At 46.5% G+C, this 16,948-nt stretch overlaps 2 protein-coding genes across 2 annotated transcripts; one reads left to right on the forward strand and one right to left on the reverse strand.

Moving 5' to 3' along the window:
* Positions 1-6,873: 6,873 nt before the first annotated feature.
* On the reverse strand, positions 6,874-8,605 carry LOC135373671 (uncharacterized). Its single transcript, XM_064606763.1, has 2 exons — positions 8,501-8,605; positions 6,874-8,430 (listed from the first exon to the last, which is right to left on the reverse strand). The coding sequence occupies exons 1-2, from the start codon at positions 8,603-8,605 to the stop codon at positions 6,874-6,876; spliced, it is 1,662 nt and encodes a 553-aa protein (XP_064462833.1).
* Positions 8,606-9,428: 823 nt separating this feature from the next.
* On the forward strand, positions 9,429-12,773 carry LOC135373673 (uncharacterized protein K02A2.6-like). The gene has a single exon (XM_064606764.1). The coding sequence runs from the start codon at positions 9,429-9,431 to the stop codon at positions 12,771-12,773; it is 3,345 nt and encodes a 1,114-aa protein (XP_064462834.1).
* Positions 12,774-16,948: the final 4,175 nt, after the last annotated feature.

Raw genomic sequence — 16,948 nt, forward strand, 5'->3', positions numbered from 1 at the left:
GACATCTTGACACCACTTTTAAATCTGCCCTCAAAGTTACAACCTGTGCTTTCAGGGTGGAAAACAAAGGTCGCCATTCCGATTAGCTGCTATCTCCCAGTTCAAGCACTTTTGTGTCTGGACACTGGTTCCTGTGGATGGAGTGTGACAAGCTTCACTGTCTGATATAGAAGGTACGTTACATTAGTTCAGTTAATTTGTCTTTTGCACATTTTTGTTACTGTTAGCTGGATTACTGTTGGACATACAATCCTTTGACACACCGAAGCTGATGTCGCCTCTGATAACGTTTTAGAATTTTCAGTGTCATCAACGTCCATTGAGGAAGGTGCCTTTACTATCTGTGATTCTTTAACTGAAGAATAGCCCAGAATTCATGTTAACATTGTCTACTCTTATTAATTCACTATTTTCTGAGAGCTAAGAAACTACTATTTATTTGTCACAACTTCACACTGGATACTGGTGTGGTACTGGCTTGACATGTAAGCTAAAATACCTGGATTCTACAATAATTGTGTTCAACTTGGTGCATTACAGTGGGCAATGCCACATTCACTACATTTTTAGTGGGTCCGGTGGACAAATACTGTGTGCATACTGCATACATACATACTGTTCGATAGGCAAAAATACCTGAGCAGTGCTGTGTAGTCTTTTTACCCAAAGTCCATACTCTTACTGCAAAATCACAGTACGTAGAACAGCAATGTGCAGGTATGCTGCGTTAGAGATTCACAACAGAAAGAAGACTGTTGAGAGCATCTAAATTTTAATGAGACGAGACTTTCGTGCACAGGGCTGCTCTTGTTAATGTCTAACATGAAGTTACAAAATCCCAGAATATATAAAACATGTTGTAATGTAGAGAGCGAGGGGTGGCACAGCAAAAAGATAATTATATAATCATATATAATAAAATAAAAAGGGGGTACAACTCCCCCCTCAACTCAACTCGACAACTCAATAACTCTACTTATTCTGTACCTTACACCATGTCATATATTCTGGAATTTTGTAACTTGATGTTAGACATCAAGAAGAAGACAGCCTTCTGTGCAAAAGTATTCTTTTTGTTGTGCACAATCATTATACAGTAAATGCGACTATCCATTTCTTGTCATTAAATGCTTTTCCTTTCTTTCTTTCTTTTTTTCTGCAGTGATGAGCATCCATAAAGACATATGCCAGAAAGGGAGTCTCTTTGGGATGACAAACCCTCATCACCTCATGAGGATACAATGGTTGACGAATGGTTCTCAAGCACGTCGAAACTTCCAACAAATAATTCATGAAAAAGCCAGTCAGTGCTAGCACCAGGAATTGAACGTGGACCGTCCTGCTACCAGTCAGAGATGTTCAGTGGCGTAGCCACGGGGGGGCTAGGGGGGACTCGAGCCCCCCTACCTGCCACGGACCGACCCACACAAATCGTGCAAATCCGAGAACATAATATATGGGGGGGGGGGGGGGACCAGTGTGACTATCGCGAAAGTGCTTGCAGTTCATGGCGTCTATCTAAAAAGCACTCTTGAATGGTTTTCAAAGTATGAGCTTTTCAAAATACTTCCAATCTCGTGACACCACTTCATTGGTCATGACAGCCTATACATGTAATCGTACTGTGAACGTCTAAATCAACTATTTTCGTTCCCTTTTTTAATCCTCAGTTTGCAGTGTGCACAAGTATGTGTGTGTTGTCGACACAGGATCAGCGAAGGGGGGGGGGCGGCGAGTTTTCGTATCAAGCCCCCCTACCTCTGAGCTCTGGCTGCGCCACTGGAGATGTTACATTTCAGGCGCTCATTGACTTTTGGTGAATTACTTGTTGGCTTTGTCCCAAGGTGGAGCTTGCTACAGCTCATTTGCTATCTGTTAATGTTGTGGCGTGTGTTGCGTTTTTCTCTTTGTGTGTTCCAGACTCAGAACGGTTAATTTGGATCAGGTCAGGTACGTTTCATTTAGACATGGCAAACATAAAGTGGTGTTTTTCAACACAACTTAGCAGTGGTCTTCATGCATTACTGCTACGGCCATTAAGCGTGAATAGAAACCTGCACATTATCCATGATGTAAAACCCCAAGACTAGGGAACACGAAGGGACAGACACAAACATGTCCCTTTGTGTTCCCTAGTCTCGGGGGTTTTACATATGCATCATCTTCACCAGCTCGCTTGCTTGCAGCCATTTTTTCTGCACATTATGTTCACTCTACTTTTATCGTGTGCTATATAATCTTGTTCAAGTTCTGTCAAACAACCTGTAATGCTATAAAAAAATTCAGTACACTGTTTGTGTGGTTTGAATGGTAGCGCATGAATGCAGGAAGGAAACTGTCATGTTATGGCAAGTGTTTACGTATTGTACATTTAACTACTAATTTTATTGGTTAGCTTTGCTGGCGTATCATGTCAAGCCATGTTATATTAATTTGGAACATGTTCTTCTTAGTAGCCAGAGCAGCTGATACACAAAGAGAACATAGCCCGTGTGTGTTTGTCTTTTCCACCGCAGCCCTTGGGTTTCCTCCCTGATGGCTACACATGTCAGGGATAGGTTTCAGGATCGGTAGTTCCCGCCAAGTGTGAATTGCTTTTCAGGGGATCATCACGCTGGCAGATGAAACATATGGTTTAAATTATTTGCAGGACAGGAATTGCGCAGCTTCACACAAATACTACTACTACGACGTAAGAGTGGTTTCAAATCTAGCTTTTTTGTGTTCCTGACATTACCGCACAAGATGAAGTATCCACTATGATCCTTTATGTGGGGGTATGTACAGTGCAATCAACAGATGCTATTTACAAATCTGTGTTTTCTACCGTGTTGAAATGGGGTAGTTTGTATCTGAGAGCCATAGTGAAACACAGGCCCTCGAGAAACATGGCAACACATTGCAGGGACTCTGGATGCTGCCTAAATTTCCAGAACACACAGCTCAAGGCAGCGGTTAAATAACAAGTGGTTAGAGAAATCCAAGATGGTTGCATCCGTAAGCAGTCCGCTGTTGGATTTGCTTCTGTCAGAGATAAGTTATCTCAAAGGGAACGCACGGACACACTCAGAATGATACTAGGGCTGCCTGTGAAATAGAATGAGGAGAGGGGAAGATATATAACCCTTTTTCTTGTCTGTTATTCTATTGGTTAAATTGTCATTTTCTTAGCAGCATATGTGTGTATATTCCAGAGTCTGCTAATAAATATATCAGTTTAGAGCTAGCACTCGCATTGTAGATGTCTCATCCTGTCCTTGGTTGCTTGTGATTCACTATGGCCATGCTTGCTATTATTGGAGCTTTATGTGATTCCTCTCTTCAGATACTTTAAGATTGCTGATGCTGTGCAGTTTGTTAATTTTGAAATTGTACTGTGCTGAGGTACAAAAACAGAATTGTCATATCTGCATTTGAGCACATAGGAATAATTTGTAAGTACTTTACTTGTTGACATTAATATTTGCACCAGGTCACAACATTGTTGATTTATGCAAAATGTAAATAAATATATTTATTTGCTTGCCAAACAATGCACAAATGTCTTCTTTTCTAGTGAGATATTCCCTGTTCACCAGACATCAATGTGGAAAAGTTAAAGGGGCACAATGATGGTAGAGTCTAGCGTTGCTTTTTGCCACTTCACATATATGCACTGTTATTCATGTACACATGTAGGAATAGGAAGGTAGAGGATGTGCATAAAAAATTTCGTATGCAGCCACACATATGGTTCAGAAGATTAATTAGATGATGTCCAAGCATATATAATTGTGCTTCATGTGCAATGGGTATGCTAACGGATTGCTTCTATGAAGCCTTTTTATTTATTTTTATAAATTCTTTTTATAAATGTTATTTTTTATTTTATATAAATTTCATATTACATATTGTATACTTATATTTTTATAAATTTTATAAACTAAAAACTCAAGTTACACGCCCCAGTAAGAGTGCCCTTTGCAAATGGTTTGGTAACGTGTCTCGAACTGTAAAGGTAAGAGGCAATCGAGAATGCTGCAGAGAAGGTTGCAACTTACATATAGCTTATCACGTCCTACATACAAAGTGATTTGTACAATAATTCCTGAGCACGGAATTAATCCCGAGGCTGGCCAGTGATGTCACCCAGGACGACAAGTCACATAATTGCCTTTAACACTTTTACACCCCATGTGCTGAGTTGTGAATTGAAAGAGCACTCTACAGAAGGATAAGGTGCACCTGATTTCTAGGATCTATGCTATGCCCTAACTCTTCAGACACCACATTTCTAAGTGGCAATATGTGCTCTGGTACTTCTTTTGCGTCTGCATAGTGTGCAACCACATGGCTACTGGAGCTTTCGTGTGCATGTTTTTGTGCGACGGTGTTCATTACAAACAATATCGAGATGTTAGACATAAAATGCAGTAGTTTGCAGCGTACCACACAACACAGCGTGACATGGGAGTGTGTGATTCAAAGAAAGCTTCTGGAAAATGCACAGAATCCCACAAAAAGTTTAAAATGTGATTTATATTTCGTTTTACGTCTTTCGTCGTTACATACCATCGTCGACGCTGTTGCACATTGATAAATCGTACGTAAAACTTGTCCCATAGCAGTATGCGGTTTCTCAAATACATAGCACAATTTTCCTGCAATAATAAAACGCTGTCGGCATTTTCTTGCTGACACGGCTGTCGAAACGTCAGCCTCTACAATGGGCAAGTGCTGTAAAGGGGCTCACGCAGACGCGACTTGATACAAATTGCACGTGCTCACAAAACACAAACGACGAATTCCAGTCACAACATCGCACAGAGGTTGGTTCCCGAATGAGTTCGCAGCTGCTGCACTGTTTACTTATCGCGGAACGGTGGAACCCGGCTGTCCGCCATCTTCAAGCACAGAGACGTGAAGACGCGAGAAGCCGTAGCTGAAATCCACTGACAAGTACGAAGGCGCGTACACGTCGCAATGCCCGTTCGGATGCATCTACGTCATAAAAATGGCTGCGCCCATGTGTGTTTCGGAATGAATTACCTATTTTTTTGACATGGTACTGTACCGAACTGAGAGAATGAAGGTGTATTTTGGGGAGACCTGGATGTGGGCTTTCAGAATATCACAACAGTTTCGACTATTTGGGATATCGGCATAGCTGACCTTTAACACTCCCCCGCCCGATGCGTCTCAAAAGCTAGACCTCAAGAGGATGAAGTAGCTGAATTGGTCTTCTGATGAAGGAACCAGTGACTGTCTTGAGCGTGCACGATCGTACAAGTCCATCACGTCAAGTATGAAGCTCCTGCACCCTTGCTAGCTTCCAAAACATCCTTGGCTGTCGCTGATCCGCCAGTAGTACGAGTTTATGCGGTTGAACGCTGTTGGAGGTTGCATGTCGACTCAGGTTTGCAGATCTAAGCTGTAGCAAGTAATCCTTGTTCCACTGCCTCCAGTATGCAGTGAGGAGCCTTTCCTTTGCTTGCAGCACCTCTAACGGTTCGGCGTCTACGCACGCTGTCTAACGTCTCTTAATTGGCGGCAACGCCGTGAGTCGCTTCCCCAATATCAGATGCGACGGAGACAAAGCTTGGGTATCGCCAGGATCTTCTGACATTTGTGTCAATGGCCATGAGTTGACGATCGCTTCGACTTCTGTTAACACGGTCAGCAACTGTTGAAAGTCTAGCTGACTCCGACGTAGTGTTCTTCTGAGAGCATCTTTAACTGAGCGTACCATACGCTCCCAGAAGCCTCCCCACAAGGCGGCACGTTCGGCAATAAACTCCCATGTTATTCGTGCTTGTGTCGCATACCTCCGTACCGCTTGGAACTGATTCGCAAGCAAGGCCGGAATCTCTCGAGCGGCTTTCTTAAAAGTTAAGAAGTTATTTGAATAGACCTTCCTTTGCAAACCTCGTCGTGCCGAAGGAAGGTCCCGAAGGATTGGTCAGAGACGAGCTCAAGATGAATTGCCCTGGTGACTGTGCAAGTAAAAAGAGCGACGTACGCTTTCCGTTGCCCTTCGGCCGTTCTGTAATAAAGTGGCCCCGCAAAATCTACGCCAACGACTTCAAACGCAAGTTGCTGAGTGACCCTATCGGCAGGTAAGGGTGCCTCCTGCTCTGTGCAGGGGCGTGTCGTCAGTCGTCGACAAAAAAGACATTGATAAAGAGCATACTTCACTGTCTGACGACCTTTGATTACCCAGAATTCTTCTCTTAACTGGTGCAGAGTTTCCTGTACACCGGCGTGGGACATCCTTAGGTGCTCTCTGAGTATGATAAGCAACGTGAACCAAGCCTCTGACGCTGGCGGCAACAGTATGGGATGCTTGGCTGCTTGTGACTGCTGAGAGCACTGCAGACGACCCTCTAGTCGCAGTAGTCCATCGTTATCCTGATAATGGCGAAAGTTCTCGAGATGAGAGGACCTTTCTGTAAGTAGCTTTGTCTGAGTAGCCTTGATCCAGTACAGCTCTGATGACGCCATTTCTTCAGTAGAGAGAGGACCTGTTTTCTTGACGTTTGACCGCTTCGAGTTGTGTACGTAGCGCAGTATCCATGCGGTGACTCTAATACGTCGATTGGCACTACTGAAACGTTCGAGTGAAAGCAAATGTGTCGTGCAGCTGACCAATGCCACCTGAGCGTCCAAGCATTCCTCGTCTCCTTCAGTATGATCTAGAAATGCTGTGTGCGGCCATAAATCTGGCTGAGCCAGCCATCGTGGGCCTTTCCACCAAACTTCACAGTCACGCAGTTCATGCCTCTTAATCCCTCTCGTGAGAAAGTCTGCCGGATTCTCTTCACCAGGACAATGACGCCATCTTTCAGGAGAAGTCAGCTCATGTATCTGGCGCACCTCTTTTCCCACGTAGGTCTTCTATCTGGATGCCGATCCCTTGATCCAATGCAAGGTGATTAAGGAATCTGTCCAACATACATAATCGAACTCTGTCTGCAAAGCAGTGGATACAAAGCGATATAATCTGGCAGCAAGAAGAGCTGCTGTGAGTTCAAGCCTCGGAAGTGTCTGGCGCTTGAGAGGTGAGACTCTGCTTTTGCTAAGTAGAAATGCCATGCCACGAGAACCGTCGTCGGACAAATGCTCGAGGTAGACTACCGCACCATATGCCCTTGGGCTGGCGTCTGCGAAAATATGCAACTTGCGCAGCCTGTCGGCGAATGAGTTGCTCGCTATCACCCTAGGAACAGATATATGTTGCAGTTCCGCGACTCCTTTGCACCACTCTCTCCACTCTGCATCGACGTCTGAAGGTAACTGATCATTCCATTGCAATCCTGCCTCCCAAATCTTCTGAAGCATGATCTTGCCCGAAATAGTGAAGGGTCCTAACAGGCCAAATGGCTCATAAATCCTGGAAATGGTCTGCAGTACATGTCTCTTGACACTCTCCTTTTCCGTCATGGAGTCCAAGACAGACGCAACTGAACATCGTAACTGATCATGTTGAAGATCCCATATGACCCCCAAAACCTTCTTAGTCTGATTCTGTGTAGTCTCCGTTGTAGAGTTCCCCTTTTTAAACATCTCTCGTAGAAGTGCCTCGTCGTTAGTGACCCACTTCTTTATCTTCATGCCGGCCGCTTCGAATATGCTCAGAGTTTCCTCATGAAGTGTCCTGGGATTTCCTGATGTGCTGACACTGACCACTAAATCGTCCACGTAAAAGGATTGCTCCAAGAGCGTAGCAGCCTGCAAGTAATCCTTCTCTGCTTGCTGAATGGTCGCGGACAGCAGGAACGGACTAGATCGTGCTCCGAAGGGCACTCGTGTCATGCGCCATGTCTCAATAGACGGTGTAGGCTGTCCTGCGATCGGCGTCGAAGTGTACCATAGGAAGCGCAGAGCGTCTGTATCCTGTTTGTGAAGTGCAATCTGCAAGAAAGCTTTCTCGATGCCTGCCACCATGCCTATGCGATGCATTCGAAACCTTAAGAGCAGAGAAAGGATGGCAGAGTTCAAGTTTGGACCGGCGTGCAGAACTTGGTTCAGGGATAGAAAACCCGGAGCACTCGATGAGGCGTCGAATACAATTCTAACCTTCATAGTCTCCCTCTCGCGTCTGATAACTGCATGATGTAGTATGTAATATTCCCGGGCAGCAACAGGTGATGGTGATGCTACATCAATACGCTCAGCATGACCGTTAATGAGATACTGTCGTATTACCTGATCGTATTCGTTCATGACCTCTTGATCTCTCAAAAGAGTACGGGTGGCGCTGCGTAAACGCTGCTCCGCTACAGCCTTGTTGTTTCTCAGTCGTGAGACGAGGTCTTCATTCCACGGCAGGCGCACTGTATAACGACCATCTTCAAATCTGGTTGTGTCCTGAAACCTCTGGAAAACTTCATGCTTCTTGCCCTCCGACTCTTCACTGTCAACAATACCAAGGTGCTCTAACTCCCACAAAGACTGCACGCATTGGAGACCTCGTCGTGGTTAACGCTGGACACTTGCACATGTAGGACGTTAGACTCGTAACCTGATTGCTTTCCCGTAGGGCCTTGTAGAGTCCATCCGAAAATGGTTTCCCTGCCGATGAGATTGTCACGAACTCGTACTTGTCTCCCTGCGACAACGGACCCATAGAAATCCGCTCGTACAAGTATCAGTATTTCAGGTGACGCGTCAGCGAACGTAGCTTCATCTGCTAAAGACATTCCCTCAGACTTCAACTGAGCAAGAGATTTCCGGTCAATATTAGGAAGATTGCCGATGCATATTTCTGATATCTCAAGAGCTTCAATGCAAACTTCCTCGGAAGTATACTGCGACCGAAGCCTGACTTTCACCCTACGAAGCAACGATTCGGTTCCAGCCTTACCTACCGTATTGATTACCAAATGCTCTTTCCCAACAGTCGGTAATTGCAACTTCTTGGACAGTGCTCGCTTAACGAAACTTCTTTGACTTCCCCCATCTATGAGGATACGGACGCACTTCTCTTTTCCTCCGGCTGCGCAAACGACTACTTGCGCAGTCTGCAGCAGGACTATGTCCTGTCGCAAACCTGTACGTTGCCACGTGCCACTTGCGAGTATCGTCCCTCCAGACCTTGGTACTGTACTCTTCTGCTTGCACAGCACCGTTAAGTGTCGTCCATTGCATTTTCTGCATTTGAGGCTACGAAATGATCGGCAGACCTTTGCTGTATGATACTGCTTGCCGCATCGGAAGCATCTGTGGCTGCTACGAAGCCTTTCTTCGAACTCTGCCACATTTGTGTTGTGTTGTGTTGTGTTGTATGAGTGAAGTGAAGGAAGACGATTTGCTGGCTAGGCTCGAGCGCGACGTGGCAAGAACATTCTAGTTCGGGCAACGACGAAGAAGGATCATTTGTATAGGCTCTGGAATAAAGGGCTACGATACCACATATTGGCGCAGTCGAAGCTCAACGCTGAACCGCTGCGATGAACTTGCATCCTCCACCACAGTTGCTACCAGTTCCTGGTAAGCCGTCAATACCATGGGAGGAATGGTACTTACTCTTCGAAACTTACCTTACGGCTTGCGGCGGTGACTCTTTCCCCAGTGAACGCAAAGTTTCTATCCTGCTAAACTGTCTTGGCGCGGAAGGCCAAAAGCAGTATCGTCACTTGCCGGATATTTCTATTCAGAGGAGCACGGGATCGGCTACAACTTCGCCTCAGCCTGATGCCGCGTCTGCTGGAGATACTGCTCCTCCTCAGGATCCTTACGTCGTTGCGGTCATAAAGCTAAGGACTCGTTTCACGACGAGCGTCAACAGAACTGCCGAACGCTACAAATTTCGTTCGCGGGCTCAGTTTCCTGAAGAAACTGTGGACGAATATGTCTCTGCTCTCACGGAACTCGCTTCCACCAGTAGCTTTGGGCGCCTCACCGAAGAAATGATCTGCGATCAATTTGTTGAGAAAACTGATCGAAGGGAGATACGGGATCGTCTCCTTTTGGAGCCTTCCCTGACCTTGGACTCTGCCTTGGTAATTGGAAGGCAAGTGGAACAGGCCATACGAGAATCGGCTTTGCTGTCGAGTCCAGTTCATTCTACGCAAGTAGCAGCAATACGAAAGAATGATTCCACTCCAGTGAAGACCAAGTGCTTCAGATGTGGAGCGGCGAAACACAAGGCAAACAATCCCTCTTGCCCTGCCAAGGACAAAATATGCCGCAAGTGCCGCAAGAAGGGCCACTTCGAATCCGTCTGCCGCTCAAGTACGAAGCAACGGAAGATGGTGCGCGAGCTCGACACCTCAGTATTTGCCGTCACATCTGCAACACCTTCAGCAATCTTCTGTCAAGTTGAGGTCGACCATATTCTGCTGAGGATGTTAGTCGACACAGGATCGTCAGTCTCCTTGCTGCCCATTACTTTATACAAGCAGTATTTCAAGCACCTGCCGCTCGAACATTCTGCAGTTAAGCTCAAGTCCTATTCGCATGAAGTTATTCCTGTCCACGGAACGTTCACAGCTTTGGTGAGCTTCGCCAAACGTTCGAAAGCCTGCACTTTCTACGTCGTAAAGTCTGGAACTCCAATCTTGGGTATTGACGCCCTTCGTGCGCTGGATATCAAGTTGGATGTCGCACAGCTGAGATGCTCTCGCGTACAAGCTGAGTCAGACGACAGCATGGAATGTACTGTCCCAGATCAGTTTCCACGTCTATTTGCCGACGGGTTAGGACTTGCAAGAGGGTTCTCTAATAAAGTTACTGTCAAGACTTCAGTCATTCCTGTGCAGCAGAAACTGCGACGGCTGCCATTAGAAGTCCGACAGAAGGTATCCGAGGAACTGCAAAAGTTAGAGCAAGCGGACATCATCGAGCGGGTTGACGCGTCCGAATGGGTGTCTCCCATCGTCGTCGTCTGGAAAAGGACCGGAGAACTGCGCTTATGCGTCGATCTACGGAAACCAAACGAAGCAATCATTGTGGACAGCCATCCACTTCCGCACGTAGACGATCTGTTTCACAAGTTAGCTGGTGCTCATTTCTACTCGAAATTGGACCTTTCGTCTGCGTATCATCAACTGCAGTTGGCCGAAGAAAGCAGGAACCTTACCGCTTTCATCACTCACGAGGGTCTTTTCCGCTACAAGAGGGTTTGCTTTGGCCTGGCCTCGGCGGCAGCAGCTTTCCAGAAAATGTTATCTACTGTCTTAAAGGGTTGTGAAGGAACAATTCACTACCTGGACGACATTCTTGTCTTTGGGAAAAACCGCAGGGATCATGACAACAATCCCCGCATGGTTCTCCAGCGGCTAGACAGCGCACTGTTACGTCTCAACAAGAAGAAATGCATATTTGGCGTTCAGGAAGTACAGTTCTTGGGCCACAGGATAGTTAACGGCACGTTGAAGCCATCGCAGGATAGGTTGGAAGCCATTATTGAGGCACCAAGTCCGCAGAACGTATCTGCACTTCGTTCGTTTCTGGGCCTTGCAAGTTATTACTTGAAGTTTATTCCGCATTTTTCTTCTGTGACAGAGCCGCTACGACGACTCCTTCGGAACGGTGTCCCGTTCACTTGGACTTCTGAGCAGCAAGATGCTTTCAAAAGTATCAAGTTACTTATGAGGGACTGCATCCCGTTAGCGCTTTTTGATTCGTCCTTGCCCACGGTCGTTACGACTGACGCCTCCAATTGCGGGCTTGGCGCCGTTCTTCAACAGCAACATCCTGAAGGGCTCAGAACAGTATGCTTCGCATCAAGATCCTTGTCTTCTACGGAAGAGGCCTACTCTACAGGCGAAAAAGAAGCTCTCGCATGCCTCTGGGCCTGCGGGAAATGGCACATCTACTTATTTGGAAGGCAGTTCCTTCTGCGGACCGACCATCAAGCGCTTGTTACATTGCTGTCGACTCAGGGCTACGGACGTCAACCAATGAGGATTGCCAGATGGGCTGCACGGTTGTTGCAATACAATTACGAAATTCAGTACAAGAAGGGGCAGGACAACACGGTGGCCGACGCACTATCGCGCATGCCACTGAGCAACACCGAGAAAGCACCGTGCGCCTCACCCGACGAATCAGAGTTGGTTTGTTACGTTCAGCAACTCCAACTGTCTCCACTGACACTATCTGAGCTACAGGATAGCACGGTTAACGACCCCGTAATGACTAACCTCCTGAAACTCTGCACTACTTCTTGGCCGTCGGCGGCAAGGGAGGACAAAGACCTTGCACCTTACTATTGCGTCCGGGAAGAGCTTTCTACTATCCAGGGTATCGTCACCAGAGGAGAAAAAGTAGTACCTCCTACAGCACTCCGGAAGCGAATCATCATTCTGGGTCATGAATCACACCCAGGAATAGTACGTACGAAGCAACGGATTCGCATGCGTTACTGGTGGCCAAAGATGGACTTGGAGATAGAAGAATACGTTCGAGCTTGCCATATTTGCAGCACGGCGGATAAAACAGCCGTTACAAGACATGCGCCGCTGCAACCCGTACCGTTTCCTTCCGGACCCTGGAAACAAGTTGGAATCGACCTGGTTGGACCCTTCAGCAACTTACCGTCAGGATGCCGTTTCGCCATCACTGCCGTAGACTATTACAGCAAATGGCCTGAGGTCAAAATGACGCCAAAAGTCACGACGGATACAGTAATCGCATTTCTCCGCACACTTTTCGCAAGGGAAGGGTACCCAGACATCATCGTCTCTGATCACGGCAGTCAATTCCAATCACATGCATTTAAGTCTTTTCTACAAGACAGAGGCATCCAGCATCGCCAGTCTTCGGTTTACTTCAGTCCAATGGACAAATAGAACGCTTCAACAGGGTGCTGAAGGACTTCATACTTCTTAGCGCATCAGAACAAGGCACCATACTTCGTGACTTGCCGGAGTTTCTCGGCATTTATAGGAGCACACCGCATGCTGCTACACAGCTTTCGCCTGCAGAATTGTTACATGGAAGACGTATGAGGACGCGGCTGGACGTCGTGGGATTTCCTTGCCTTGAGGGTAACATCATTGAAGAAATGACCAAGCTGGGGACAAGAGTCAAAGACTATCAAAAGCGTATGAAGCAGAACTTCGACTCAGGAAACAGGGTTAAGCAGCCGGCGTTCGAAGGTGGCGATTTCGTCAGGGTTAGACTCCCGGGAAGCCAGCCCAAAGGTTCATCGTCATTTAGTTCTCCACTGCGCATTCAGGAGAAAGTGGGCCCGGCGACATACAGGACGAGCGATGGACGAACGTGGAATGCTTCACGGTTGTCCGCCTCCCGGCCGACTCCGTCCGGTTCAACGGATCCAGCCGGTTCATCAGGTCAGCTCACACCCACGGTGTATCCCAGGAACGAAGACAGTCACGCTGCCAGTCCTCCACCTCGGCGCTCTCAACGAAATCGTCGTCCACCCGAGCGTTACCCATTGTACATATTTTCAAGGGGGGGACATATGTTGTGTTGTGTTGTGTTGTATGAGTGAAGTGAAGGAAGACGATTTGCTGGCTAGCCTCGAGCGCGACGTGGCAAGAACATTCTAGTTCGGGCAACGACGAAGAAGGGTCATTTGTATAGGCTCTGGAATAAAGGGCTACGATACCACAATTTGCTTGTAAGTTGCAATTCAGCATCTCGTGATCATTTCCGCAAAAGAAGCAGGGCTCCGTCTTGTGACGAGCGGGAGTCGGTTTCCTGGCTTCGACGCCAAGAGCGGAGGCGGACGACAGTCTTTCAGAAGAAGTTTGCCGTAACTTCCTCTGGGTCGTCGGAATATGCCTCCTCGTGTCGAAGACACTGTCTGCTGTAGCCAGTGGCAGTTGCTCCCTGCACTCAGCTTCCATCTTGATAAAGTCTAGCAACTTCGTGAGAAGTATCTCATACCGATCTTCTGCCGATGTAGTTCCAAGCGATTGTTCGTCGCCGTGAACCTTCCCCTGGAAGCTGAGAATCATATCTTGCGGAAGCGCTTGTTGTAGAACAGGAAACAGTAGAGAGCAAAACGACTTTGAGGTAGTACCCAGCGCTTCTAAACTCCTCATATGAGCCTTCACTGTGTCGTGGAGACGTCTCAGTTCGAGAACATTGCGGGAGAATCGTACTGGCTGAAGACCTAGCAACCGCTTCAGATGAAACTGTACCAGCATGTTTGCATTTCCAAATCTTTCCTTAATCATCTTGACCGCAGTGCCGTACATATCTCCCGTCAGCTGGAGGCCCTTTATTGAAGCTGCAGCATCGCCAGTAAGAACCGCTGTCAGGTAGGACATCTTCTCGTTGTTCGACAAGGAAGCATTGCTGTCTACCAGTGATTCGAACCTTATCCAAAATTCCTGCCAGTGCTCTTGACTGCCATTATATTTGAGGAGTTCCAACTTCGGTATCTGCGGCCTGTGACGGCTATCTCCTACAGTTCGACTACGTTCTCCAATGGGAAGCGCCAGCTCACCAGGATTTCTGGACTCCAGTATGGAAGCAGCTCTCAAAGACTGTGCGACGATATGTTTCTTCATTAAGCAGGTGATGGTGGTTACGCGGTCTTGATAGTCGATCATTCTCTCCAGTTCCGCTTCAACCTCTTCGACTGTAAACATAGGCTCCAACTTTCTGTCCACGTCATCCAGGCTGGCGGAGAATTTGACGATGCGCTCAAGCAGTACCTCCCAACGAGTGCTGTGATCCTGAGAGCTTTCAACGACCTTGCCCAAGCTTGCCGACCAAGCTTGCTCGGTTTCATTCAGTACAGTGGTCAATCTCTGCCGAAACGACTTCCTCTTTTGCAGGAGAAAAACCCTCGAAGTCGATTCCTGTGACGCCTCCGTCATCGTGCTGGCCTGTGAATGTCCTCCACTCTCAAGTCCCTAGCAGGGGTTCCCGGGTTTCGGCACCAAATTGTGTAGAGGAAGAGCCAGACGATCGGAGCCAGAGCAAAACGTTTACTGAACAAAACCCCAAAAAGAATAATAATGCACGCCCTCTTAGCTCGGGGATTTGCACGAGCCCAGCTGTTTGTCCACATCTTCCTTAACAATCCCATTACAGTGCAGAAACCCACATATTTAATGAAAAGCATGGGTAATACCCGCACACATGGGAATAGTCCCGCATTATCCCATTACAGTGCAGAAACCCAAATATTTAACGAAAAGCGTGGGTAATACCCGCTATTTGGGAATAGTCCCACAGTATCCCATCACAGTGCAGAATCTCACATATTTAACAAAAAGCATGGGTAATACCCGCACACATGAGAATAGTTCCACAATATCCTAAACCAGAGAGACATTCCCACACTGTTCCGTTATACTCCAGGAACCTGCATTTGAATAAAAAGCATGGGTAATACCCATAGACATGGAAATTGTCCCACAATATCGTAATGAAGCTAGACAGTCTCACATTATCCCATTACAGCGCAGAAACCCGCATATCTAATGAAAAGCATCCGTACACATGGGAATAGTCCCACAATATCGTAATCCATATACAGAGTAACACAAGATCCCATTGCGATACAGAAACCCACGTTTTCAATGAAAACGATGGGTAATACTCGTAGACATGGGAATAGTCCCACAACACCGTAATCCAGATTGACAGTCCCACAGTACCCCATTATGGTGCAGAAATCCACAGCAATTAGTGAAAAGCAATTGCAATATGCGTACACATGGGAATTGTTCCAAAATACGCAAAAAAAAGTCATGTAGCCCGCACATAGTCACTAGGATTAAATTGGATGAGAAACGGATTAAATTATGTGAAATGAGGATTAAAAATAATAAGAGGAGGATTAATTGCAATGCCAAAAGGATTAACTGTCATGGCATAAGGATTAAAATGTAGGACAAGAGGATTAAAATGTAGGACAAGAGGATTAATAACGGCGGAAAAAGCTGTAGACATTGGCAGCTTTGGCTGCCTGAAGGTGATTTACAATATTTGAAGCCTGCAGGGATTACTAAGCAATTGTCCTGCGTTCCTCACTTAGAGGGACTAAGCGGTCGAATAATTGGAGGGTATGGTGGATGTACCTCCTCTTCTCTCGTCATTGTGTGCACTACACGTTTCCTTGCCTCAATGCTGTTTCTCCGTCAGGTACCAAGATATCAGAGCACCACTTCTACTTTATCTGTGGCCACATGTTGTGGTTACACATGAAGAACGCATGCGGAAAAACTACTGGAATACCAAAAAGCATTGTTCCTTTACTGCGCAGAACGGTTCTGTCTGCATTTGCCATTCTAATAATGCTAATATTCATGTTAGGCTATGCCCAGGAGCTTACTGGAGCTGTGCTTAATCTATGTGTGGGGTGGCTTCTCATGAGACACTGACCATAAGCAAGATGCTACACAAGCTCACCACAAGAAATACATTGAATGAGTCACTAAAATACTGAGAACACTGCAAAGCATTGGCTGCAAGTGGACAACAGAAGGGCTTCAGTGAACGTGTACAAACAGTCTCATACCTAGGAATTTTGGTTTTCGGCATCTCGTTCACCATTAATCTGTGCTTTGTGAGATGCGTAGGGATGGGGGAAACAAAAACAAGTTTTCTGTGCACACGGTAAACGGAACTATATGAAGTGCCTGGGAAAGATTAAAGGGGTTGGGACGCTTTCATAGATGTGGTTTGTTACATCATGGGTGCATGTTTTCCACACCATGACACTGATAAAAACATGATTATTTTACACGTTTTAGCTCGCAAGATAAGAACCCTCGAACAGATAACCGACTAAAGTACAGATGCCACATACCTCATAGCTACAACCAATCCCATTGGAAGCCGGTCTGTGACATTAGAGCTTCAGGAGTTCCGATATTCACGGTACTATTTTATACACTATTGTTCCCACGTTGGTTGCAACGCACACCTTGGTACAAAGAGCCTTCTTTTACGTTCATGTGGAATGATTCTCTTGAAGAATGATTAGTGGGCTATGACCTGTTTTTGCTATAAGACTGACCACAGAACACTTGAACGGCAC

Source organism: Ornithodoros turicata, unplaced genomic scaffold (genome assembly GCF_037126465.1).
Source record: "Ornithodoros turicata isolate Travis unplaced genomic scaffold, ASM3712646v1 Chromosome29, whole genome shotgun sequence".
Classification (NCBI taxonomy): domain Eukaryota; kingdom Metazoa; phylum Arthropoda; class Arachnida; order Ixodida; family Argasidae; genus Ornithodoros; species Ornithodoros turicata.